This window comes from Pocillopora damicornis, chromosome 1 (genome assembly GCF_964200805.1).
Source record: "Pocillopora damicornis chromosome 1, jaPocDami1.2, whole genome shotgun sequence".
NCBI lineage: Eukaryota > Metazoa > Cnidaria > Anthozoa > Scleractinia > Pocilloporidae > Pocillopora > Pocillopora damicornis.
Window position 1 is genome coordinate 930,001 of NC_142670.1, and position 26,259 is coordinate 956,259.

Genomic DNA, 26,259 nt, shown 5'->3' on the forward strand with positions numbered 1-26,259 from the left:
ATGCTTGGTAAGAAAATTACTTAACCAGTCTTTTAAGTACATGCTAAGATAAAATTTTGGTTAAACTGCAGAATACCCAGCCACCCATGGCATTACATGTCATTCAATACGAATAGAATAAACAATTTCTAGCCAGTGAGTGAAAATAGGACTTTTTTGTTGCTATTAGAAAATGAAACACTGCTGTTGTCTGGAAATTCAATTCGACGGCCTCTTTAAATGAAATTATACTCTCATGTTTACATAGCTAAACCAATAAAAGTCACAAACGTCTAACGCCTAACCTGAAACTGCGGTTTATCATTAACATGGTGCTAAATGTCTATTGCGATTGATTCCAAACTTTGGGGAGTAATCCATTGAAACTCAGTGACAAAGTGGTTTCGCTTTTATTAAAATATGAATAGGAGCCTATTGCTTTAATGTTAACTGAAATTTGATTAGTGTTATGTTTTCCAAGTTATGGCCAGAATTATTCAGACCTTAACATTTCATGACTTCCTTCAAGCCTATCAGTCTTCTAGATTCTCTTCATAATGGTTCAGATAAGCATTGGTATCTATACTTGGTAGCAATACATAAACAATACACAAAATGTGAAAAATATTCATATTAAATTCTTCCCTAAGGTTCATTTCACATCACTTGCCTTGGAAAAGACAATCAACCTACAAACTTCAGAAGTCAATTCCACTTCGTTACGTAAACACAATCATGACTGAATTTATCAGACCACTATGGGAGGTTATACTGATGTTTTTTCAGTTTCTAAAATCCTTGGGTTACGTGTGCAACCTTTGTTGTCAAAATGAGACCTCCATAACAAAGTTTGGCCAATAACTCTCATCTTCAGAATGAACATTTCAGGACTTTTGTATGCTAGTTATCTTGTGTTATTGATGAACAGGATCAATATTGAAAACTATCTAATGGTAATCAGATATTAGCTCTTCTAATAAGAACCCAATGAGACACCAGACACTAAAGAGCGGCTCAATTTCGTAAGCCACACACACGCATTGCGGACTTATTTTTCCATTTTGTGGCGGAGGAAAAAAAAAGACGACAAAAAAACAAAGGTGTTTTGTGGTAATAACTCAATGTTAGCGTATAGAGTGATATGTTACTCGCACCGATCAGATCGCCGCATTAGGTTATGTATCTCGCACCAATCAGTGCGTCGTTTTTGTTCTTTGGTTTGAGAAATGTTCAAATTTCAACGAAGTAATGGGGGATTCTGAGAGAGCGGTTCGTAAGATGGAATCATCATTCAGAATGAGAAATGATGGCTTTTCTGTGTTTTTAACGTGTATTTTACCGCGCTTAAGGAGAAATGCGATACTACTGAACAGATGAAAGACATCAGATTATCTATATTAAACGTGTTACTCATGCTGTGAAAATGGTGGATAGTTGTTCGAGAGAAAATGGAGTCCTGTGCACTGTAGCGCGATCATGGTTATTGTTCCTTCACGACGAGAAAGTGGGGAAAAATTTTGAATCAAGTATCGCTTGAGGCGTTGATGAATTGTACCAAACATTTTGATTTAGGCATTTCTTTAACGGTAGGTTATGTTACAATATTCATGATTTGTAGAGTGTATCGATTATATTTTTATGGATTGGTTTGCTCGATGCCATCTCTGGATGAATGTCTAATTAAAATTAACTATGGAAGATTTTGTGTGGCTCTTAGGAAGCTTTGTCGCCTCATGTGACATCGTGTTTGATTTATATGCAATGTTAGGAGGTGTTTTTATTAAACCACCATTTTTCTACGAAAGATGGGTAAGTTTTTTGGTGGTTTGTTTGCAGTAAATTTCATGGTAAACATCGTGGTGAGTTACTTTCGATGTTAGCAGTTTCAACAGTTGCAAGTGTGTTGCAAGGTGGATTTTGTGTCATGATTGGCTGTTGAGGGAAATTGTTTGGCTGTTTCGAGGGTAATTTTGAGAACACTGGACGAATGGAAATGTTTTCCTGCCTGGAGAAAGTGAGCTTGTGGAGTTTTTTATGTTTGGCCAAGGACGAATTCAAATACCATCGTTAGCATGTTTATTTGATTCTGTTAACTGGAGTGAATGATTTACGGAGGTAAGTTAAAATTACGTGATCTACTGACGTTGAAAATACATCAAGTCGAAGGAACAGTTTTTATCTCGGTCCGCATTTTTGTCAACAAAATAAACTCATACCGCCTAAAAATAATTGTTTCTCGAATATTGGGCGTGTTAAATATTCAAAAATGACATCTCATTTACATCTATATCTACTTTCAGTAAGTTGGGTAAAATCTGTACAAGCATCGCACCAACCGACTCGCGTGCAATGTGAGAAGACTATATGAAGGCTTGAAATTGTATTTAGAACGATTTTGATCAAGAAACGGACCAGGAATATTCTACAATAGCGCAAATAACGGTGAAAGCTGATCGCGGAAGAGCGATTGCGTGACGCTCGGTAAGTCGTAAGATGACATGTCATCACATACCAGGCGAAAAAAACACTTTAAATTATCAGTCTGCATTTTGTACCCTCTCTGCAGTCTGCAGTCTACATTTTGTTCCTAGCGTACATTTTGTATCCGGTCTGCACCCTGCATTCTGCAATTTGTTCTAACAGGTATCCGTGGCACCAATACAGTATATTTTTGGTTATAGCTATTCGCCAACACACAATCGACCACAAAATACCCGTGAGTGATTTAATTGGACATTTTGGTTCCTTTCCGCGTTAGTACTCTTTCCTTTTGTGAAAATGTAGACATCGCTTACAATATTTCAATCAATCCCCCCACCCCAACTGAAATAACTCTTGCATGCATAATATGCCTGTGATATATGTAGCGACCTTTTTTTTTATTCAAGGCACACGGTTCATTTAACGGTATTGTTTTTTTCCCGCCTATTTTACCTTTTCCGTTGCGACAAAGAATTTTTTTCTGCTTCTAGCTGATTGAAGCAAGCTGAGTCAGAAATATTTATTTCCTGGTGTTGATATCGATTTGTTTGTATAACAGACTGTCTAAAAATGCTGAATTGATGGTGGTTGAATATAATTACACTCGTGTTATGACATCCGGTTTAAGTCGAGTAAATAACATGTGGAATGTCCTTCCGATGAGTAAAGGAAATAAATGTTTTTCGGATTGTGATTTATCAACCAGTAATTTTGAGGACTCTATCATCTCAAGAGGCGTCATTCCTTGACTGTGAAATTTTAGTGAAAGTATTCATGGATCAGAAGTTTTCAAGTGCAAACAATTGCTTCCGGATACTTCTACCCTTCGAGATTGCTGCGCTTAATTTTTAGCAAATTTGACAAATCCCGCTCATTGAGGCAACAGGCAACAATTTCTCTTTCACGTTATTTCTTAAACTAAAATCATCATAAAACTTCGAGAAATTCACAAGAATCCGAGAAATGTGCGAAGTCATGATCACAAGCTAGGCGTGAGGCAGTGGTGCGTAATTCAACTTCTACGATATGCGAGCTAAAAATGTCTCGATCGGTCGCTTTAACGCAGGATTCTACCAGATTACGTTCTAAATCCATTTATCACTAATCTTTACCTAAAACTAGAGGTACAAAATCGACTGTCCAACAATCACGGGTGCAAACGCTCGTATAAGTACACAAGAATATTATCGGTTTGGTTTCAATTTACATTCATTGCACATTGCAATGAAGCATCCTTACCATAATATGAGTATTCGTCATCCATTGTTGATGAGGCACGAGCTTGAAATTTGACCGTGATGACTAGTAGAATTGGCGAATGCTGAAATAGAAAAAAAATGATCTTTGTAACTGCTTACTCAAAGACTACCGTGCAAATGAAAACAGTAGAAAGTAAGAGTATGATGCAGTTTCAATCGCAAATATTTGAAGTTCGCTATGAATCTTTTTATCAAGGAGTTAACACAAGCAGTCGTATATCACTTCTGAGAGTGCTTAAGTAGAATTATTTGCTTGTATTTTCTAGTGCAAAGCTGGAAAATTGTTCCGCTCGCGAGAACTTGTGTTAGCTGATAAATCCCTGAAAATTCTGAGAAATTATTACATCAGGATAATTCATTAGGAATCCAAGAAACTTACCGTCAATCTTTACAGTTTTTCAAGCGAGGATTCCTCTTCCTTTCCCGACAGAAACACTGTCGTAAAATAACTCATTCGTATGCACTGCACTTTTACTTTGAACGGGACAGTAGTTCCGGTTTTCCTGGGAAACCGTGAGGGAAAAAAGAGGCTGGGAACTGGGAGCAAGCCAAATTGGGACTTTCCTTTCCGTGTGTTACGTGTGAATCGAGTTATTTTCAGCGATGTTTTTTAAGACACGGAGAATGAAAAGACTGCATTATTAAAGTTTACTTCTCTTGTAAAAAGAAAATTAAATAAATGTGAGCGAAATGGGTAACCCTCATCACGAGAAGAAAATTGGCACGGTAGCAGCTAAAACTGCTTGCGTGATCTAGAAATGTTTCGCTGGTCAAACCAAGATTCTTACCTAGCGTAATTGTAAGTTGTCGTGGTCGTTTTCTTATATAATTTCGAATAAACCTTTGGATATTTCGTTCATACGTCGCCAAATTTTGCTGACTATCTCTGTCACGCTACTCTGTTCACCCTGGACAAGAATGACACCTGCACACGTGATCAACAACTTCACGTCATTAAACTCGGCGAATCTCTTGAGATTGATGAGCTGTGTTTTAAAGAGCTTAACAACATCTTTGTGTTCGATCTTTTGAATTGTGAAGGCGTCTGCGAGACCTTTTCGAAGTCTTTCTTTTTTAACAGCGAGTTGTATATTTATTTTGTTTGCGGATCTGGACCAAAATCATGTGCCAAACGGGGCTTCTTTGCAGGTGACTCTCCGGTTTGCACAGGAGAAGGGGTTGAAACCAATCTTTTCGCCGCTTCTCAATGGACCTGACTTGTGGCAATCGATACTTATGTGAGAACTTCAAAACCCCCTTGGAGCAGTAAATTTTGTCAAAGTGGATTGCATTGTCTTCTTGAACGTTTTGCGACTTGTTTTTGGTATCTGGATGGCTCTTCTGAGAAAAGATCATCGGAAAGTCAAAAACAATAGTCAGGAACATCGTACAAAAGGGATCAAGAAGCACATAGCATTTAACACCACATAAAGTCGAGTATGCTTGGAAGCTAACGAAGTACACAGAGTCGAGGCTCGAACTTTGCGTATGAAATAGTTTGCAAAAAACGAATGTGTTCTTTTTAACTTTAGTTCTTGCAACTTCTCGTCATAAAGGCCTTCTTCGCAGCCGCTCTTTTGAGACATTTCTAAAATAATGAAAAACGATGAAAAACTTGGAGAGGAATATTCTATTGCTGTTTACTCCGCGCGCAAGATTTCAAATGTAACTTTTGCACAGTCTTGGGTTTGACCGTGTATGAACCATCGCCCTCGCGATGGCCAGAAAAACCATACGGCAAATGACACAAGATTTACTTTGTTACACGTGCTCTTGTTCGGGTTGGCTTGCTGACAAGCTGGGAGGGTACCAAAAGTTGGAAAAAGACTAAACAGTCCCCTTATAGAGCGATTAGTAAATAAATATCTAGAGATTTCGCTTATAATTGCGGAATCGATCACAATAGTATTATTACTACAGAGGTAAATCATTACACGATATCAAACTACAAATACACTTATCTTTGTTTTGAAAATGGTGGATGAATGAGCTTATGTTATTCGCCTGTATTTATCTGTGAAAAGCTGATTTCTCTTGAGGCTGGCAGAAACAGATAGGGACAGCCTCAAAGCCGAGAAGGAATAAGATGGGAGGTGTGTATGGGAAATCAAAAGATTCCCTGCCTTTGCAAGCTAGTATTACAAAGTGTCAATTGCGGACAATGAGCCTTTCAGTTTTGGCGCAAAAATATTCGTGACAAGTGATGCCGCTTGCTTGTCACGAAACATACATAGTCGCAGGGCTTCTCTACAAAAGCAAGGGTTACTCTACTCGGAAGACTTACACTGCGATTATAGAAATTTTGATACCTTGGGTACCTTGCCTGAGTGTTCTTATCTGCTGGTAGGACTTCTTCTCCCTCGCTCGTTCGGAAAAACTTAAGATATTGCCACTGAGCCACTAGTTGAAGACGAAAAAAAACCAACACGTTAATTTTTCTTCCTCTACTTTATTTCAGTCAATAAACCTGTTCGTGAAACCCGAACATGGGTAATACTACACCACATTTTCTGACCAAGCTTTTGGTTGCCAACTAAATAATAAATCCTTCTCTAAGTTTCTTCCCAGTGAATCTTTTACACCATAAAAAGTCATCGAAGCGACTTCGCTTTAATTTCTTATTAAACGCAGCAAATATGAACACGTTTTTCGAAGTTCTCTACTTTCGCCAGTTTTCTTGGGTACAAAATTGATGCAAAACAATATTATATGTCAATCTGGCGACAAAAAAGAAAATATCGTTGTGGAAACTTTCCAAGCGAGAAAACTGACTTAGCGTTGCCTTGGATCTAGCCTCTTCACACGATTTCTCTCGAGCAAACAATATATAACCTTTTTAACGCAGCTGATATTCGAAAATTTATTAAGAAAATAAAAACCACGACTGAAGATGAGAGGTTGGCCTAGAAGTAGAAAAAGACGTCATTTCTATTCTAGCCGCAACACGTTCGGGGAAGTCCCATGGACATTTTTGCTTGCTTTACCCAAATAGTAAAATCCCCAAACTCTGAGAAACATATACGGCTGTTTTAGAAGTCCAATCGTCTTCCCAGGATAGCAAAAGGTCATTTATCACGTTACCTTATGTTCCTTAAACATTCTACCAACTGTCAATTATTGATTTCATGGTTCATTTTTCGAGAAGATGATAAGGACATCTCTTCATGGTGAAAATCGGCAAACAAAAATTATTATTATACCGCAAGATAATAAGTTTTTTTCTTCAAGTTATGTGGACGTCGCCTCATAACCTTAAAAACAGGGTTCCATGCCAGCCCTAAATAACATGGTACACATAGTTTATACCAGTAAAAATTTGGGGTCCGTACTCATTCCTCGGCTTGTCCGTGCCCGAATTTTTCTGCTTTGTAAACAGCATTTAAAAGTCGTCCGCTTTTCAAGCCCTTTTGTTCCTAATTGATTTTACACTTTTCTTTTCATGATCAATTCACACATCGGTAACAGCTGCTACAAAATATTTCCCCGACGCTCTCAGCTGCAAACTAAATACTCTCTACTTATTCAGGTTCTCTTAAAAAAAAACTCAACACTAAACAATTTATGTCGTCCAAGAGACTGAAAATTTGTAACGAGGTAACGTTTGGTTGCAATAAAGACAAGAATAGCTAATAAGTTCGTGAAATAAAATTCAATTGCACAAGGGTGTTTCATGTTCCTTTTCCTTGTGTATGAGCCCTTATGCGACTTTAGTGCTCTCCAAACCTCACGCACACTGACATGTCAATCAATCGTTAATTTTCTATAAGCTACTGGATGGTTATGAGATATTCAGGATAGCACTGATTATCGTAAAATACTACAAAGGCGGCAGGGTTTACGGGGTTATCGACCACTGATTCATACAAAATCTCTGGCCTCGCAGGGTTTTTAGCTGGAGGTACGATCATATTAGAGTTTCCTTGACAGTATTGTCCAACTAAGACACGAGCGAGGTACATGTGGCGTGTTCCACCTCCACGTGCATAGCCAAGAGAGTATGAGGCATCTCTCGCGAAGTACACACCGCGCCCAAGGGCAACTCCTGCATACGAGAAAAACAATTCGCGTCAATAAGAAAATAAATCGGAAGATTTCTGGAGCAAAGCTTTACTTAAAAACATTGAATGGTTTTGACAAATAACAGTCTTGAACCTAGTAGTGGCCTCTCTCATCACAGAGTTTTCCTCAGTGGAAGAGCATTGGCCCACGAGACCTGAATGTTTGAGGTTCGATACCCCATGGGTACTCAGAACTTTTCTCTTTGTTCCACGCGTGACACGCGCCAAGACGAAAGCATTTTTCTTTGGCAGAAATAACATGTTTAATAAATAACTTTGAGAAAGCTTAGCTTAGAAAATGGGAATTGAAAATGAAAGGTATAGAGCCAAAGATTCAACCCATTATCCTCTGAACAAGTCTAATCATGCATACCAAGTTTAACATACTCCTAATGTCATATAACAAGGACTCTTACCATTGACTCCAGCGTAACTTCTGTTGAATCCCTGCGTGTTGATACTGATGATGTTGTTCGAGTTGGTCCCATGAAACAGCTGTCGCTCGCTGTTTCCTCCGATATCTTTGTCCATTTTCCGTTTTTTCACCATGTAGGACTGGTACAGATGAGGATTTTGCACTCGCTCTATCTTGGTAATGTTCACCCCCCTAGCGGTCACTTGAAACTTATTTACGACATCTTGGTACTCAGAGGAACCTGGGAGCAGTTGTACCGTGTGTACAGTCATGTCAGGTCGAGGCATTGGTGCCCAGTGCTTTGGTAGAGCAATTCCTACGGAAAAGACCAAGAGAGTAGAATGTTAAAGTGGAAACCCGTTCGTTTAGGATAAATTTAAACATCCAAGGATATTCTTCACCAAGATGAAAATACAAACATATCAACAGGGAACCTTAGGAGAGACCTCTTAGGGCAAATAATAACCCCTATGTCGTTCACTTCCTGAAACGTTCTTTAGGACTTGAAATAGCTCTTAGTCCTTTCTTTAAGCTTATCGAAACATCCTCGTCAAAAGAGATGTCTAGCAACTAACCTTCATCAGCACCCTTCACCTTTCTTGTCAGTGTTATTTGTTCACCAGACGTTTGTCCACTTCCAGAGTTTCTCTTCAAGTCGATGACAAACATGTCTCCGCGTAAAGAAACTTGCACTGTGTGCTCGTCTTTGCTGTGGGCCAGCTCAATCTTTGCATTTGCTTTCGGAGCAAACACCATTTTTGTGCCTTGTATTTCATAGCTCCACTCTACGTTCTTTAAAACCAACTTCGCTTGTTCTTCCTCCTGCTTCTTCTTCCTCCTCTCGCTGATCTCTTTCCAGATCTCTCCAACTATTCCAGACACTTCGGTTGGTCCACCACGAACGACAATGCGATCCACGTCATCCTCAACGTTAAGTTGGACGTCACGATCTTTAGCTTTTTTTCTCAGGATATCTTTCTGCTTATCGGAAAGCTGACTGACGATTTCACTTTCGACTTTTTCCATTGTACAAGCGTCAGAGAAACCTTTCTTCAAGGACTCCACGGCTTTTCCCACGCTCACCTTGTCTTTGCCGATCACAGAAATTCTCACAGAATGTTCATCACTTTGGCCTGGTGTCTGCCTACGTCCGCGTCTTCGGGTTTGCCTGGCTACTGCATCCTCTGAGTCACTGTCTTCTTCAATACCTTGCACCAGTTGTTTCTTCTGCTCTTGTAAAAAGTCCTGCATCATAGAGGCCTGGAACACAACCACTCTTACTTTTTTAATGTTTTTACAGCTGGCACTGAAAGCGTTTAGAGCTTTGAACGTCAGTTGGGCTGAGTCCGCTCCGGTTAAGCCGTATCCTCCTGTGCCAACACACGGAATTGAGATCGCTTGAAAGTTATTGGCGTCCGCGAGACGAAGACCCTTCTCCAAACATTGCTGGAGATGCTGCTTATCTGAGGAGCCTGGAATTATGTGAATAATGTGAGATACTTGTAGATTACCTCCCCTGGTCATTTTCGCCGTTCCAGCAGGCTGCTTTCCCAATTGGTTGCATTCTTGTTGTACTAGTGGACCACTCTGTCTTGCAATGGCTTTGCTTAGGTCTCCGGCGTTATCCATGTTCATGTCCGTGCTGTTGATATTCATGATAGCGTCAGTGTTGTTCTCTTGAGTCAAATCACCGTTTATCACCTCGACACTGAAAGGGCTAGTTGAGGTCATGCGCTGAGCCACACCTACTTGTGGAGAAAACGAGTACCCGTATTTTTTGATGGCAGAGAGGCCAATATGCTTGGGTTGCAGTTTGTCCATCTCTTGTTTAAAGGCAGCAGTTAATGCTTGATCTTGGTTAAACACGACAAATCGGATGTCCCGTAAATTTGAGCCAGGGTTGGCTCGGCAGAAATCGACTGTTTCCCCCAACATGATTCTCGAGGCTGTATCGCGTGGGAATTGTAGGTTTCCAGTCCCAATGACAGGAAATGCGATGGAGTTCGCTCCAAGCGTTTCGCCTTTTTGCAGACACTTTTGAACGATGGCCCTTAGCGTCTACAAAAGATGAAATAGAAGTTGGTGAATGTTGGTGGAAAGAGGGGATCTAATAAATTTTTTCAATTCTATGTGATCTGAATAGCAATTCTCCACTCTGTGTTCTGTACATTTTGTTTGAGTTTGACACTCAAAAATTGACGTTCAGTCATGCAATATCCCCTTATTGATATATTTTCTTCTTCCCGTCACCTTTCTGGTAGATAATGCATTGATAATGGGAGGAGAAAAAACTGACTGGTCACTCCTTAAAGTGAAAAGGTTAAAAAACTAAATCCCTTTCAAGCTATTTTTAGTCTTCTTGGAATCTGTTTTCCGGGAATCAAAGTTATCTGAGCCTTGAATTTTATTAGCATTTTCTAGTGGATATTAACGGGGCGCCATGTAGGATGTTCACACAAGTGGTATTTCCTTTTTGGATCAGGATGGCGGATGTTGAGATTATAACCTCATGGAAATTACCTTTGGAATCGGGCCTAATTAATTCTTTTTTTAGTGGTGGAAATTTCACAGCTCAATTTGTTTTTCTCTAGTAAGATCTTTGCTCTCACTAATTCCACAAAATTTCTGATTAGGATTTTCGAATGATATTAAAAATTGAAAGTTAATTTTTTGCAATAATCCCGTCGTTGCATATTCGATCGATTTGACGGTAACATCAAATCGAGCCTGAACAGTCTTCAGTTGCTCTGTGCTACAAGAGAATGGACAGGATTCGCCAGTTGGGCATCCGATATAGTGTAGGCTTTCATCAAATCTAAACAACAAGTACTCTTCGATGTATTTTAGAGAGGTCCTTTCCTTCAAAAGTGAACTAATACTTAATTATCTACGTACAATTCACTGTTCCTTACCGGCTCCCCTCCACCGTTTTTCCACTTACAACAGTTAGTGTGAATCACGTGACTGACCGAGGAAAAACCACGTGAGACAGTGATGTCACCAACGTTGGGGGTTGCGGCCTGAGGACCACCAGCATTAATGATTGCTTGATCGCATACTCCTTGAGAACTGACAAGTACGTCAGCCTGAAATACACAGCCAAAAGAATAGTGTTAATGATTCATTAACTTCTTCAATAAGGTGGGCTGTTGTCGTTATCAGACTTGGCACTCTCAGTAAGAGAGACGTTAAATAATGTAACCACACTCTACCAGCATATGAGAGCTAAGTAAAGAACTAAAATGCACAATTATGCCAACATGATCCTCTAAGGTATTTTGGTGTGATATTCTCCTGGTGTGAAGAAATCAGTGTCAATCCTACCTTCTCTGCTCCTATGTTTCCAGGTTTCCACGACACTCTGTGCCTTTGGGCTATTACCAGGGTAGATGAGTCAGTTCCAGCAGTGGTAGCGTGGTCATCTTCCACATCAGCTTCACTATCGCCTGAAGAAGTAGAGGCGTCGGATACAGATTCGACGCGCAACTCCTCGTCCCTTCCTCCTCGACTTAAATTCTTCTGAACTTTTATGGCACAGTCTTGATCTTTTTCCACCGATTTTACCAGTCGATCTCCTTTTCCACTGTCAAAGTATTTTCGAAGGCCTGGCTGTTTCACTTCAAAGGTTTTCAACTCAGTGGAATCTATCAGAGCGTCGAGCTTCTTTCTTACACGTTTCAAACCTTCTCTGTTTCCAGAAATGATAAAATCATCATCGTCTTTTCCCTTTTTAATACTCACTACAAAATCTTTTAGTTGATTTTCTATAGTGCGTAGATCTTCTTGACGTAGCTCGAGAAAATACCTTCGCATAATATCAGACAGGCACACGAAACTTTCCTCCCTCATGCAATTGTTTTCAAGAAAGGTATTTAACTTCTTTATCACTTCGGTCACGTTATCACGGAACCCAGCGACGTATGTATCGTTCCAGTTGTCCCTCCGGACACGGACAGCCGCTTGGTCCATCTCGTCACACAACTTCAGCCATTCAGATGACTTCAACAAATGCTTGCTTTTCTCGTCCACTTGAACTTTCTCTTCCACCATCAACTTGTTCACGAGCCTCGCTGCGTTGTCTGCATGCGCTGCTGATGATCCCACTATGGTGGCGTCTTTCTCAATAACGAACACTGCTTCCACGTTGTTTCTTTCCAACTCACATTTGACAGTCTGAAGCCCCTCATCTGAGTTTAAAATCTCCAGGATGCTGTCGGATAAAGTTAGTTTCTTCTCAACCATATCAGACATATGTTTGTAGAACTTCATGGTTGCCTCAATAAACTGTGGCTGGGGACCTTCGAAATATATTTCTTCACCATCAGTATCAAACTTGATCTCCAGCTCCTTGTTCTTTTCTTGGAGGTTCTCGGCAAATTTTATCTTCTTCAGCAAAATTAAGCGCTCCTCGGCAACATTTGGAATTTTCTTCCTCAGGTAAGTTTTTCTAGTCTCCTCGCGGTAGATTTCTTCTAACTCCGACCTCACCTTTTCTTCGCTAATTTTCATGTCTGTTCCTAATGAAACGATCCTAGCAATATTTGAATCAGGAATAGTCTTGACCAGCGGGGGATTAACTCCCAAGCAGGTGCGTATGCTGGGAACTTTTGCTACCACGGCTTCCCAGAAATCTTTGTTGACCTGCACATCGCACTTTGCAAACTTGCCGAGGTAATTTTGTACTTGGTCAATGCATTCAGATTGCCAGGAATCACTGTCATCTTCCCCATGGTACACTATAACAGCCATTTTGTTGTTGGGTTTCCAGGTGATTTCGCTCTTCTTTCCAGCCAGCGAATTGTTCAGTTCAGCTTGGAATCCTGTGGATGTGACGTATTCCATAACATCGGGATCTACAGCTATGTGCAGCTGTTGTTCTTTAGCATCGGGTGTCGGGCTCACTCGAGATTCATTGGCCTCGGTTGTAGGTGCTCCTAAGTCACCAGAATCCTCTGCTCCATCAACGTCTTCGTCTTCTAGAAACTCTCGGTAAGCTTTAACTGAAAGCTGGGTTTTGTGAAACTCGTGAGGTTTTTCTTCATGTCTGGTTAAAACCCTTTCCATATCTGTTGATTAAAGCAAGTAAGTGTCAGGAATTTTCACGAAAATGTTATTTGTCATTTCACAACAATTCATGACATTTTAATTTAAGAGAGACACGCAGATTAAGGACGATGGGGTGTTGGGGCAGAGAAGATCAATCAATCAATCTATCAATCAATTAGTCGATCATTCATTAATTTGTCCTTCTCCAAGTCTAATGTACAGCTAAAGTTTTAAAACGTGACAACCAATTAACAAATAGATTCCAAGTTGCCGTGCGTCTGTTCAGTTATAGATCACAGATGACGTCAAAATGTGGTAAGAACAAAAAAGTGGCACACGAGGCGTAGCCGAGTGTTTCACTCACGTTCTTACCACATTTTGACGTACTCTGTGATCTATTACTGAACAGACGCACGGCAACTTGCAATCTATTTGTTTTATATAATAAAGAATTAAAATATACGGGAAAAAAGTTTTAATGATGACATCATCGATACGTCTGTCCTCCAGTAGATCATAAGTGAGAACCAATCAGAGTGCGTGCATAACTAAGCTTATTATATAACATTTGCTACATATGTATGACGATCAGATGTCGATTATTCTTGCCTGTAGGAATTAGACAATAACTAAATTTTAGAAACCAATGAGTTACAGACCTTTTGCATCTTGAAAGACAACCACAGCTCGACCACTTTTGGGGACATAGTCAACCTTCTCCACAGGACCCCCACCATTTCGAGGACTCTCAAAGTACAGTTCAATAAAATCATGGGTAATGTCTAAAAAGCCAGTGACAAGGATGCTTTTGCAAACCGGGACTTGTTCGATAGAAACCTTTGCACTATCCAGACCTCTCTCCTCGCATTTAGTCTTTATTTTCCTGAAATCTAAAAAAAACAAAAGATCACATTTTTAACAATTGTTTGTGTTGGGTTAGGGTTGGGGTTAGACTCCATTTTGGGAGTCTTCCCGAAAGGAACAACACGCATTGAATTACAAGTAAATTGATTGACTTGATCTGGATTACTTGATTGTTTGGAAAAGAAAATGTCTAAAAATAGTGGGAAACCTGAAATGAGGCATCTTAATTCCTCAGCTACTAATCAAGCATACAACATTATTAGTCAATGAAAAGTAAATCTCATATAATTTGAAGGTAAGTTCATTGCTTGAAACTGAGAGGATAAAACTGAGCCGACGCGAACTTTCATCCCTAATAACTCGCGAGCAGATCAAATAAATTCCTGCTTACCCTCCAAATTCAATTGAAGGCTACCTACCTTTAATATCATCAGCCATGGTGACTAGGGCTTTTCCATTCTTCAGCATCTGTACGTCCTTAACCTCTTCCCCACCGCTCTTTGCCTCGATAAAGTTCACCAGTCCGTCCCGAGAAGTTTTCCCACTCAGCCCTCGAATGAGTATTTTATTTCTTTCAAATTGAGACTGATCAGTAAGCCCCTCTTCCGCCACACTGGACTTGCTCTGTGTTCGTCTTATTCCAGTTTGAATACCATCTCTGTTACCACCGCGGTTCCGTGGCCTACCGCGGTCTCCTTGTCTGTGTTTGCTGGGTTCATCTTTTCTAACCTTCCCTGCATCCGAATCATCGAAAGAACTGGGGGACGGGGTTTTACCACTGACAAGCTCCCTCAAGGATACTGGATGCACCTGATTTCCTTGAGGATCTCTTCCTCTTGCATTTCGTTGGTTTGGTTGTCTTTGCATGAATTGAGAGTAGTCTTTAGCATCTGAGAACTGATCACCCTCCTCAAAATCTCTTGGGATTTGATGTTGCTCCTGGAAATTGCCACCCCGTCTCCCACCTCGTCCCCTATCCTTTGGCTTCGGTTTTGGTTTTGGTTGACGCCCTCGACTGCCTTGACTTCCACGTCCCATTTCAGGTTGAAAATTGCCTCCATCACCAAAGCGCCATTCCTGAGATCCATAAAGCGAATTATCTCGATGTCCTGCGATTGGGTTCGGACGAAAACCACCTCTTTGTCCTCGTTGGTTTCCACGTCCTCTCTGCGGCGGAAAGGCGTTTTGATGACCAGACCACTGTCCTTGAGGGGCATAAAATTGATCATCTCTAGACACTTGGGTGTTGTTTGGACCCTGGAAAAACCCACCTCTGGGTCCCCTCTGTGGTCCTCCTCTTGTCGTGCCTCTTTGTCTTGGGTTGTTGCCTCGACAAGCTTGGCTCCCCTCATTTTGATCAGACTTATCGCTATCACAACTATTTCTTCTTTCATCTTGTCGTTCTGCATCGCCCTGTTGCCCTTGCGTCTGATTTTTTTTTCTAGGTTTTCTTCTCTTTTTCTTCCCTCTATTACTTTCCTGCTCAGGGCCTCCGGAAGATTTGTCCTCTGCCATCCAAGCTTGCTTAATAGGACCGTGTGTCTGAGGATTTTCAAATTTTCCTTCAGGTTTCGTAATCAATGGTTTTCCTTCAGCTGGATTTTTAAAAAGGTCCGCAGGATTCTCCATATCTTGAAACTCTTGAAGCTTCTCACTGGCTTTTTCGATATTTCCTTTCACGTCATCTCGACGGAGAATTCTCTTGATAAGAACTGGTGGCAAACAACTGAATATCTCTTGCAGTTGTTTTGATTTTCGTTCAAATTCCTCCGGGTCCTCTTCTTCCTCTTCCTGCTCTTCTTTCTCGTTCTTGTTGACAGCAAATGAAAAACCCAACTCCTTATCAATATTCTCTTCAACTGTTTCACTGACTCCGCCATCTTCTTTGTCAACAAAGTCACTGACATTAAAAGAACCAAGATCTTCATTCCCTTCTTCTTCTTCTTCATAATCGTCGTCGTCGTCTGTGAATGAAAAAGTGAGGGACCAGTTAGTTTTTATCAATGGTGGCCCTGTAATACATGTTATACCTCTCAAAGTCAACTACCAAAAAAAAAAAAAAGAAATACAGCTGATTTACGAGCGCCTCAAAAGTCAGTGAAGGTGATGATACAGGATTCTCTCCTCTCTCTCCCCCACTGGAAATTTCTTCCTACCAGCCTGCGTTTCAAATGTCCTTGTAGCTTTTTCCACCAAAACCGCACACGATCTCCCTACAGTGAGGGTCTGAATGCCTCTGAACATATAATAAAACGTTTCATTACACTACAAAATTCAACGTTACAGTCTTGGAGTTAGAGAGACGAAACTCCTTTTTGTAAGGAGGAAACCAACGACAGAAGTAGTGTGTGATAAATTATGCCGGTGTAATTTGGGGCATAATGCTACAGTTGAAGCATCAAACATAATGGCTGTATAATGATTTAAACTAATTAACAATTCCCTTGATTTTACAGTTTAACAAGAAATTAATTCTGTCGCCATAGAGTGAACAGTGATCCTGCTTTTCTTGTTAAACTTTAGGAATTTTATCCAGTAAATTGTCGTGATCTGAACTAAGCCTTTTACTCTCAGTAAGTTTTACCTGTTGGTGATAGGAATGGAAGGGAGGCTGAGGGGCTCTTAACAAGCTAACAATTATTACGAATTATTGAACTGAGCATAATGGAAACAAATTACCTTAATGCCATTTTGTTTTCAAGGGTGACGATCAAAAGTATAATGCTCAAATATTTTAGCATAATTTATCTGATCCTAGATTAAAGTAGAACACAACCACTCGTGGACATTTCATTCCGAGATTAAAAGACTGAAGATATCTTAATATGCCTGAATAAAAAATAACAGCATCCCGAAGTGTCTGCTTCATTTTATTTAGCGAGATTTTTTTAAAATCATACGGTGCATTTGTCTGGTATTATTTTTCCCGATTATTTTACATTTCTCTGTTGCGGGCAAGAATTTTTGCTGCTTCCAGCTTATTGAAGCAAGCTCAGACAGTAATATTTATGTCCTGGTATTGATTCGATTCCTTTGTGTAACAGACTGTCTGAAAATGCTGAATTGATAGTGAGTGAAATTAGATATTCTCGTGTGACAGGACTTCCGGTTTAAATCGAGCAAATAACATGGGGAATGTCCCTCCGATGAGCAAGGGAAAAAAAAGTTTTTCGACGCTGACCTAAAGATTTATGATTTATCAACCTGTAACTTTGAGGATTCTATCATCTCAAGAGACGTAATTCCTTAATTGTGAAGTTTTTTTGATGCCCTGTTTCCCGAAAGTGTGCTTGCATCAGAAATGTACTAGTACAAACAATTGCTTCAGGATGCTTTGACCCTTCGAGATTACTGCGCTTAATTTTTAGCAAATTTCTCAAATCGCGGGAATTTAGGCAATAAGCAACAATTGCACCTTTCACGTTATTTCTTGAACTAAACTTAGGATAAAAACTCGAGAAATTTGCGAAGTCATGAACACGAGCCCAAATGCAGTGGTGCGTTAATAATAAACACTTACGATATCTACAGTATGGGAGCTGAAAATGTCTCGATCGGTCGCTTTAACGCAAGATTCTACTAGATTACGTTCTAAATCCATTTATCAGTAATCTTATACCTAAAACTAGAGGTAAAAATTTACTGTCGAACAATTATGAGAGCAAACCATCTTATAACTACACAAGAATATTATATGTTTGGTTTCTATTTACATTCATAGCAAACCTTACCGTAATATGAATATTCGTCATCCATTGTTGATGAGGCACGAGCTTGAAACTTGTCTTTGATAACTTGTAGAATTAGCGAATACTGAAATGGAAAAAAAAAAAGGTCTTTGTCACTGCTTACTCAAAGACTACAGTGAAAATGAAAACAGTAGAAAGTAAAAGTATATTGCAGTTTCAAACGCAAATATCTTAAGTTTGCTATGAATCACAGAAGGCAGCTTCATATCTAAAGCTGTAAAAGATTTTGTCTCTTTATCAAGTTGTTAACACTAGAAGTCTTTGATCACTTCTGAGGGTACTTATGGGGAATTAGTTGCTTGTATTTTCTAGTACAAAGCCAGAAAATTGTTCCGCTCGCGAGAACTTGTGTTAGTTGATAAATCCCTAAGAATTCTGAGAAATTATCGATGCGTTCGATCACGGATTACACCAGGATAATCCACAAGGAATCCAGAAAACTCACCGTCAATCTTTACAGTTTTTCAAGCGAGGACTCCTCTTCCTTTCCCGACAGAAACACCGTCATAAAATAACTACTTCGTATGCAGTGCACTTTCACTTTACATGAAGTAACATGCTAGGAATCGTACTTCCGGCTTTCTTGGAAAACCGTGAGGGGAAAAAGAGACTGGGAGCAAACCAAATTGGGACTTCCCTTTCCGGGTGTTACGTGTGAATCGAGTTATTTTCAGCAATGATTTTAAAGACACGGAAAATGACAAAACACCATAATTAAAGTTAGCTTTTCTTATAAACACTAAAAGAGGCACTGTCTCGCAAGACAAACGATTAAACGTTTATATATCATTATAGCCGGGATGACGACATTTTTGTTGCATGAACAGGTTTTAGTCGAAGATGTTGCGGAAAGCTCGCGCAGGAAAACAATATTTCAACGTTTCGCCGGTCGAACCAAGATTGTTACCCAACATAATTGTAAGTTGACGTGGTCGTTTTCTTATACGATGTAGAAAAAAAGGAAATGATCCTGTTTATTCGAGGCTTCTTATATTTGAAAGTATAAGCTTGAACTTAATTTCCGGGACTATTATTGATGTCAGAGACACTGAATTTTAAAGTGGACTGCTAAGATCTTTTGTTTTGGCTACAACTCATTGCTTTTTTTTTTCTTTATTATTACGGCCCCACTGGGGTGGGGGGAGGGGGGAGGGGGGAGGGGTCTGAATATCTCGTTTCCTATTAATTCCTGTGATTTGTATCACACGCCAGTTCGAAAGATCCTGTATCTTGTTAATTATTTCCTCAAGTATTCTTCATCCCTATAATTTTTTAACCCAAATATTCCGTATCCCGATAACGCCTAATAGGGCCTCGTTATTTTTTGTTTTCCATCGCCACATTTGGACAACTCATTGTCCTAGCTAAATTTTATAACTACTCAGTACTCCGACATCGTTTTTATATCACGCATGGTGGAATATTTTCTTTATACTTCCTGACGGTGCGATAAATCGGCGAAAGCTCAGAATAAAAGGGAAATACAGTAGCGGAAGACCTTCACGGAATCGTTCATTTAATCAGTTTGCTGCTGAAAGACAACTTTAAACGTTTACTAAAACTAAAGAGTCTTTCAATTAACGGCTTTTTAGTATATCATGACATACATTATTTATGTCCTAACTTTCAAATTAAACTGTTCTAGGTAACGTTTTCACATTTCGTACGCTATAAGAAATATAAAGAGTCTACCGGTAAGATTTCTCTACTTTGAAAATTAATGAATTCTCTTCAGCAAGACCTCGTTGAATTTTGTCTTATTTTCATCCTGTTTTTCGAAAAGTGATTAGATATTCTGGGTAACACTGACTGTCTTGATACACGACAGTGATTAAAGGGTTAGCCAGATTGTCGACCGTGGAATCAAACAGAATCTCCGGAAACTCAGGATTTACAGGGGGAGGTTTTATAATTCCCTTTTTTCCTAAGCAATATCGACCCACCAATACTCTGGCAAGATACATAACGCGATGAGGACTAGTACTGGGTCGAGTTGCGTAGTGTATTGAATAGGAGGCGTCCCTGGCAAAGTTGACTCCAGCACCATACATAGCTCCTGCAAAAGAAGAAAATGGGAGTAATAATTTATGTCATTTCTAGTGCGATTTTGAATTGGTATTGAAGGACACGGAACCTTTTGTAAAACTGCTTGTGTGGCGTTATGTAATGTGTCAAGTTAGGTCGAGTGTGTGACAAAATCACATGATATGCGAGAAAAGACCTCGTACAAAATATGTTATCTTTGGTTCTGTACTTTTACAGTGGACCGATATTGTATGATTTTAGGTGCTTACAGCCGGTCAGATTATTTACTGGTTCCAGCACAATAATGGACAATTTGCCGTTTAAAACGGAAAACACTTGTTATGCTTTTGAGTTTAAAGTGCCGACTTCCTGTCGAAAAAAACTTTTCTTTTATCTTATGCCCATGAAAAGGGTTTAGGACACACGTGTCAAAAATAGTTCAGTTGTTCTCCAATTCTATTTTCTTGTGTGGCCACAAGCCAAAAATGATTTTTGGCCAGACCACCCACGTGGAAAGCGATCAAATGTGTAAATTTCACAGATTTTGTCCAGCGCGCTGCGCCTGCAATAATGTAGCTCACGGAATCATATCTCGCGACAAGTTACAAAGTGTATTCAGTTCGTTCACAGACAAAATATGGACACTTCAATTGAAATATTTTTCATACCAACGTGATCAAAGGAGACCCTTCTCTTCGACCTTTATTTGTATATTAAAAGTTCACCAATTTGTATGAAAGAATTCTCAAAATGCAGGCGTTAATCGGGCTAAAAAAGCATATCAGTGTATAGTTTATACACCAATGATTCTACTCAGCAGAATCGAAGTGAGAACGAAGTTATTTTGTTGTTATCCTTATCTGGAGAATCTGCTAACCTGTAAAGTGAGACTGTTGTAACGACTCGCCATTGAAATCGAATAATTATTAAAGCTTGGCTTGATATTATGCGGTTCGTGGTGGTCATTTGAGCCAACCAGTTCCTAGTTAGGAAAGAATGCTTACCGTGTGCAAATCCAGAGAATCTCCAGTCGAATCCTGAGTAATTTATTTTCTTTGTGTTGTCAGGAGTGGTGCCGTGGAATAATTGTCGCTCGTTGCTTTCTCCCCTGTCAGATTCCATCTTTTGCTTCAGCAACTGATAAGCTTGATACAGATAATAATTTTGTACCCGTTCTATACTCACGATATCAACTGAATGGAGAGTCTCTAAAATTCTATCCATGACTTTCTGGTACTCAGGTGAAGAGCTATCAAGTTTTACCAAGTGAAAACTGATGCTGTTTCCTTCGTTATCGTGTGACATTGGTGTCCAGTTTTCTGGTAAAATGTTTCCTTTGAGATAAAATGCTTTAGTTAAAAAGTGAATCTCCGCTATTATGTGAGATTTCTTAAATGTTGGAAACTGGCTCTTACTTCAACGGAGAGCCTATCTTGAGAAAAAGAAGCTATTAGTTTGACCTCGCCTCTCATCTCATCACGTGATTGTTGCTTAGTTACCACGCAAGAACGTTATTATGGACACAAACCTAGTATGTTACATTAATGGAGGGCTGATTTACACAAACAGGTCTAGATTTCATGAATAACTTTTTTTTTTTGAGGTCTTAGGCACTATAATCGTCAATTTAAAGGACAAACAAAGACCCTTCCCAGAGTGATAAAGATTTGCAGTTGGATTAAAATAAAATTTACACTACCTGTGGGTTAACTATAAGTTGGGTGAAGTACACCTAGCCAAGACGTGGCTGCACCGAAATGCAACGGCCTACAACTGTAAACAATGCGGTAGATTACAGACTCCGCAAATTGACTTTCTTGGCTTTTACATTTTTAATCGAAAGTTAGTGTTACCTGCTTCCGGCTTGAAATCGATTCCTTGCTTTGCAAATCCTGATGACTTTGGATTTGGTGGTGATGCCTGCCTGCTGGACGGTGAGAGTAAATGAGTTGACTCTAGTGGATGCTCTTGTTTGCTGGATTGTGAAGGTGGTGGAGCTGACTGTAGTTTGGGTGGTGATGCTTTCCTGCTGGACTGTGAAAGTGATCGAATTGATTGTGGTTTCAGTGCCACAGGTGGTGGTATTAGTTTGCTAGACTGTGAGGCTGTTTGAGTTGATTCTGTTTTTTGTGGTAGTGCTGGCTTGCTGGACTTTGAAAATGATGGAGTTGGTCGTAGTTTCAGAGCAACAGCTGGCGGTTGTGGTGTACCAGTCCTGGTCTGTGACGGTGGCTGAGTTGATCGTGGTTTCGGAGCCACAGGTGGCGGAGGTGGTTTACCGGTCCTGGTCTGTGACGGTGACTGAGTTGATCTTGGTTTCCGAGCAACAGCTGGCGGTTGTGGTGTACCGGTCCTGGTCTGTGACGGTGGCTGAGTTGATCGTGGTTTCGGAGCCACAGGTGGCGGAGGTGGTTTACCGGTCCTGGTCTGTGACGGTGACTGAGTTGATCTTGGTTTCTGAGCAACAGCTGGCGGTTGTGGTGTACCGGTCCTGGTCTGTGACGGTGGCTGAGTTGATCGTGGTTTCGGAGCTACAGATGGCGGGGGTGGTTTGCCGGTCCTGGTCTGTGACGGTGACTGAGTTGATCTTGGTTTCCGAGCAACAGCTGGCGGTTGTGGTGTACCGGTCCTGGTCTGTGACGGTGGCTGAGTTGATCGTGGTTTCGGAGCTACAGGTGGCGGGGGTGGTTTACCAGTACTGGTCTGTGACGGTGACTGAGTTGATCTTGGTTTCTGAGCAACAGCTGGCGGTTGTGGTGTACCGGTCCTGGTCTGTGACAGTGGCTGAGTTGATCGTGGTTTCGGAGCTACAGGTGGCGGGGGTGGTTTACTGGTCCTGGTCTGTGACGGTGGCTGAGTTGATCTTGGTTTCCGAGCAATAGCTGGCGGTTGTGGTGTACCGGTCCTGGTCTGTGACGGTGGCTGAGTTGATCGTGGTTTCGGAGCTACAGGTGGCGGGGGTGGTTTACCGGTCCTGGTCTGTGACGGTGGCTGAGTTGATCGTGGTTTCGGAGCAACAGGAGGCGGTGGTGGTTTACTGGTCTGTGGCGGTGACTGAGTTGATCTTGGTTTCTGAGCAACAGCTGGCGGTTGTGGTGTACCGGTCCTGGTCTGTGACGGTGGCTGAGTTGATCGTGGTTTCGGAGCTACAGGTGGCGGGGGTGGTTTACCGGTACTGGTCTGTGACGGTGACTGAGTTGATCTTGGTTTCTGAGCAACAGCTGGCGGTTGTGGTGTACCGGTCCTGGTCTGTGACGGTGACTGAGTTGATCTTGGTTTCCGAGCAACAGCTGGTGGTGGTTTACCGGTCCTGGTCTGTGACGGTGGCTGAGTTGATCGTGGTTTCGGAGCAACAAGAGGCGGTGGTGGTTTACTGGTCTGTGGCGGTGACTGAGTTGATCTTAGTTTCGTTGCAACAGATGGTCTTGGTATGCTGGATTGTGAATGTAATCGAGCGGATTGTGGCTTTGGTGGTGGTGCTGGCTTGCTGGACTGTGACGGTGGCGGTGTTTTCATTGATCGTTCTGAGAGAGTTGATGGTTGTGGTTTTGACCTCTTCCTTTTCCCTGTGAAGTATAATAAAAAAAACTCACTGTCCGTGGAACGAAATGTTGTAATTATGGATCTTCTGCATCCTCAGTTCAGTTAGTAAACGCTGACTACTTAACACTTTACTCCTCTTTTGCGCATTATCTTGGCATGTCGTCGAATAATACAGCATTTAAAGTTTAAAGTCAGGGCAGTTTCTGCTGCTTTATTTTACCTTCTCCTGTCCAGTTGTTTTCCTTCTGGCTGAGTCCATCCAGGGGGGTACAACTTAACCCCTTTTTCAACTCCTTGTCAGCGGCTGTCGCCGGTAGATTGCGCATCCTGGTATTTTTCTTTGGTTCGAATTGTTGTAAGCACCGAACGGCTGCTGTTAGGTCCCCATTAACTTTATTGTTGCAAAGAATTGCTCGAAAGAGAGGCTTTGGCAAACCTTGGAACTCATCCTTTAGCTTTTTAACCTTATCTTCCAATTCCATTGCTTTATCCCCCAATCTTCCAGTACGCAAGTGGGTGGATTGCTATCCCTGGGTTGCAAATTCGAGCGATATCTAAGTTTGAAAATATATTTTAAAACAGCAAACTTAAATTAGTGCTCTATCAAAAAGAACTCATGGTTTTTGGAAACGTTCAGGACACACAATGTCCTAGGAGACATCTATGGCAGTGAACGATAGCCATAATCGTGATGTCTGTGTATTCCCAGAGTTTTCGTATTTGGTGCATGCATTTTCTATCAGGGAAACCTGTTCTTAGTGGGTATAAATTCAATACTTCTGAATCTCTCAAGAGCTCACGTTTTTGTATTTAAATCTTCATGGCAAGGATCTATCCTTTAGCAAATGCATGGAGGTAAATCAGTACCTCTTAATTAAATCCGATCGAGCGGAAAAAGCGAGGTTCCGTAACTTATAATTTAAGAACAGGCCTGGAAAACGAGGTTAGTAAGATATTTTCTATCTCTCTGGGTTTAAGTAGAGGAGGAGTATTTCAATTCGAACAAAGTTTTTAATTCAGCGGGCGTACCGTGAGATACGTACTGTCAAATTGACCGAGAATAGCACACGTACTAACTGAGAGATGTAATTGCAATTAACGAAATAAACGAGTTTGTAATCATACAGACACTCCTAACCAAGAGAAGCCCATCTTTCTTAGATGGAAGTACAACTGAGTGTCTGATAAAGGCGATCTGAATTGAATATTCTTCTTTAAATTGATAGTCTCCTTCAAAGCAATTCTTGTGAATGTCACTCAACAATTTACTAAACGAGTTTCTGCTTGCGTGACATCAGGATCAATACATATTACAATACACTTTATTATTACGGCCCCCCCTATACGAGGCTATTCTGTCGTGATACAATAATATTTATATAATAAATTACAATGGGTAAAAGAATGTTTAGATGTGTTGCAAAGAAAAAAGACACAAAAAAATTATAGTAATAATAATAATAATTAACATAATTTCGTATAAAGGTTAAAAGATCCATTTAAGAAGAGTTTCTGATAAAATGGGCCACTTTCCTTTCTAAACTTAAAATATCGTTTGTGCTTCAAATGTTTCCTGGAAGGAGGTTATATTCGCGAAATGCGAAAGAGTGTTGGCCAGTTGATAATCTGCATTTAGGTAGGTTTAACTGAGACATATTTCTAGTGTTGCGTCCCGACACTAAATCTGTCATGAAATAGATAAAAAAGATAAGGTGGTGCCTGCTTTGTTCTACACTTATGGACCATGGTAACGGTATTTAAAAAAAAACAAAAAAAGCAGTGCATATAGTTATTATTATTTCACTTGCATTTAAAATTGCCTGTGTGGCCTTGTCAAAATGGTGAGTACATTAGAATTTTCGATCAAAAGTGTGTCTAACAGTACTTATCTTCAGCAATATTTCCGCATAGTGCCGTACTAACAAACATTATATATGTAAACAGGCCTTTGTCGAAAGGTGGCAAAGTGCGAAGTAGTAGGTTACCTTTGAGACTTCTGGCTTTGTTATTAAGGGGTTCCAGAACATACGGCACCGAAGCATCCACTAAAACAATCACAGCAAGTAAAATCCGTTTTCTCGACTTAACTTTGCAAAAGAATTAATTTCAGGAGTTCTTCGGGCTTTCGATTCCCAGAAAGGAAACGGAAGTAAGTGTGCACTTCGAGAATGAGAGGGGAGGGGAGGGGTCGTCTTCTTTATCGCTCTGGTAAGTAACCGCTGAATCAGATATTATAAGCACCACTATTGGGCGACAGCGAATGTGGGTTTTATTTTCTCTGCGGCTAAGAAAGTGTGTTATCGAATATTTTTGTTTCAACACCGAGAATATTCTTCCGCTCAGGGGAAGTTTTCTGTTTAAAGACAAGCAAAAATGTATTTTTAAAAGGAGGACGAACTCAAGCGAGTAAAACGCCTTAACAGCGGCGAACCACATCACTTTATCGCGGGATAGACAATTTAACGTCCATTTTCCATTATAACGAAACATGCGCATCTTTTGAAAAATTCACAGTTTTTAATATTAGAATACAACAGAAAGAATTTGTGTAGAAAAAAAACATCAGTGATATTTTATCGTTTCGGTCGAACCTAAATTTCCACGTATCAAGAAACTTTTGAAAATCTTTCGATTTAGCCTTTGCTGCCAATCTTCTTTCCTCCCAATGTATATCGATACGCTCTGGTCTTTTGTGACCTGGATGAGCTTGGCAGGATTTTGTGCAATAGCCTCCTTTTGAAATGTTGAAGGCATCGTGGTGTTCATTCTCCATACCTAATAGGACATGTGAAGAGTTCACTTGGGAGATCATTAAATGTCCTTATTTTAATTTTCATACA

The 26,259-nt window shown here is 40.4% G+C and overlaps 3 protein-coding genes across 4 annotated transcripts in view; all 3 read right to left on the reverse strand.

Annotated features, from left to right (window-relative positions):
* LOC149051217 (uncharacterized) overlaps positions 1-4,250 on the reverse strand; it is an 18,818-nt gene extending 14,568 nt beyond the window's left edge. The window contains exons 1-2 of the mRNA XM_089206962.1: positions 4,099-4,250; positions 3,700-3,781 (exon numbers count right to left, since the gene is read on the reverse strand). Of these exons, the coding sequence (XP_089063088.1) occupies positions 3,700-3,724 (25 nt within the window). The 5' untranslated portion in view covers positions 3,725-3,781; positions 4,099-4,250. The remainder of the gene's footprint in view (positions 1-3,699; positions 3,782-4,098) is intronic.
* Positions 4,251-6,152: 1,902 nt separating this feature from the next.
* Positions 6,153-18,433, reverse strand: LOC113669444 (uncharacterized). Its single transcript, XM_089206997.1, has 9 exons — positions 18,297-18,433; positions 17,834-17,915; positions 14,522-16,066; positions 13,898-14,128; positions 11,517-13,258; positions 11,105-11,278; positions 8,768-10,250; positions 8,194-8,508; positions 6,153-7,761 (listed from the first exon to the last, which is right to left on the reverse strand). Exons 2-9 carry the CDS (start codon positions 17,856-17,858, stop codon positions 7,487-7,489), a joined length of 5,790 nt encoding a protein of 1,929 aa, XP_089063123.1. The 5' UTR covers positions 17,859-17,915; positions 18,297-18,433; the 3' UTR covers positions 6,153-7,486.
* A 917-nt stretch (positions 18,434-19,350) lies between these two features.
* On the reverse strand, positions 19,351-25,570 carry LOC113669443 (uncharacterized). 2 transcript variants are annotated; one of them, XM_027185473.2, is made up of 5 exons: positions 25,405-25,570; positions 23,640-23,949; positions 21,730-23,442; positions 20,881-21,210; positions 19,351-19,907 (listed from the first exon to the last, which is right to left on the reverse strand). In XM_027185473.2, exons 2-5 carry the CDS (start codon positions 23,899-23,901, stop codon positions 19,615-19,617), a joined length of 2,598 nt encoding a protein of 865 aa, XP_027041274.2. In that variant the 5' UTR covers positions 23,902-23,949; positions 25,405-25,570; the 3' UTR covers positions 19,351-19,614. The 2 variants fall into 2 exon arrangements, with proteins under 2 accessions (XP_027041274.2, XP_089063268.1); XM_089207142.1 differs by having other exon boundaries at positions 23,640-23,973; positions 25,405-25,564.
* Positions 25,571-26,259: the final 689 nt, after the last annotated feature.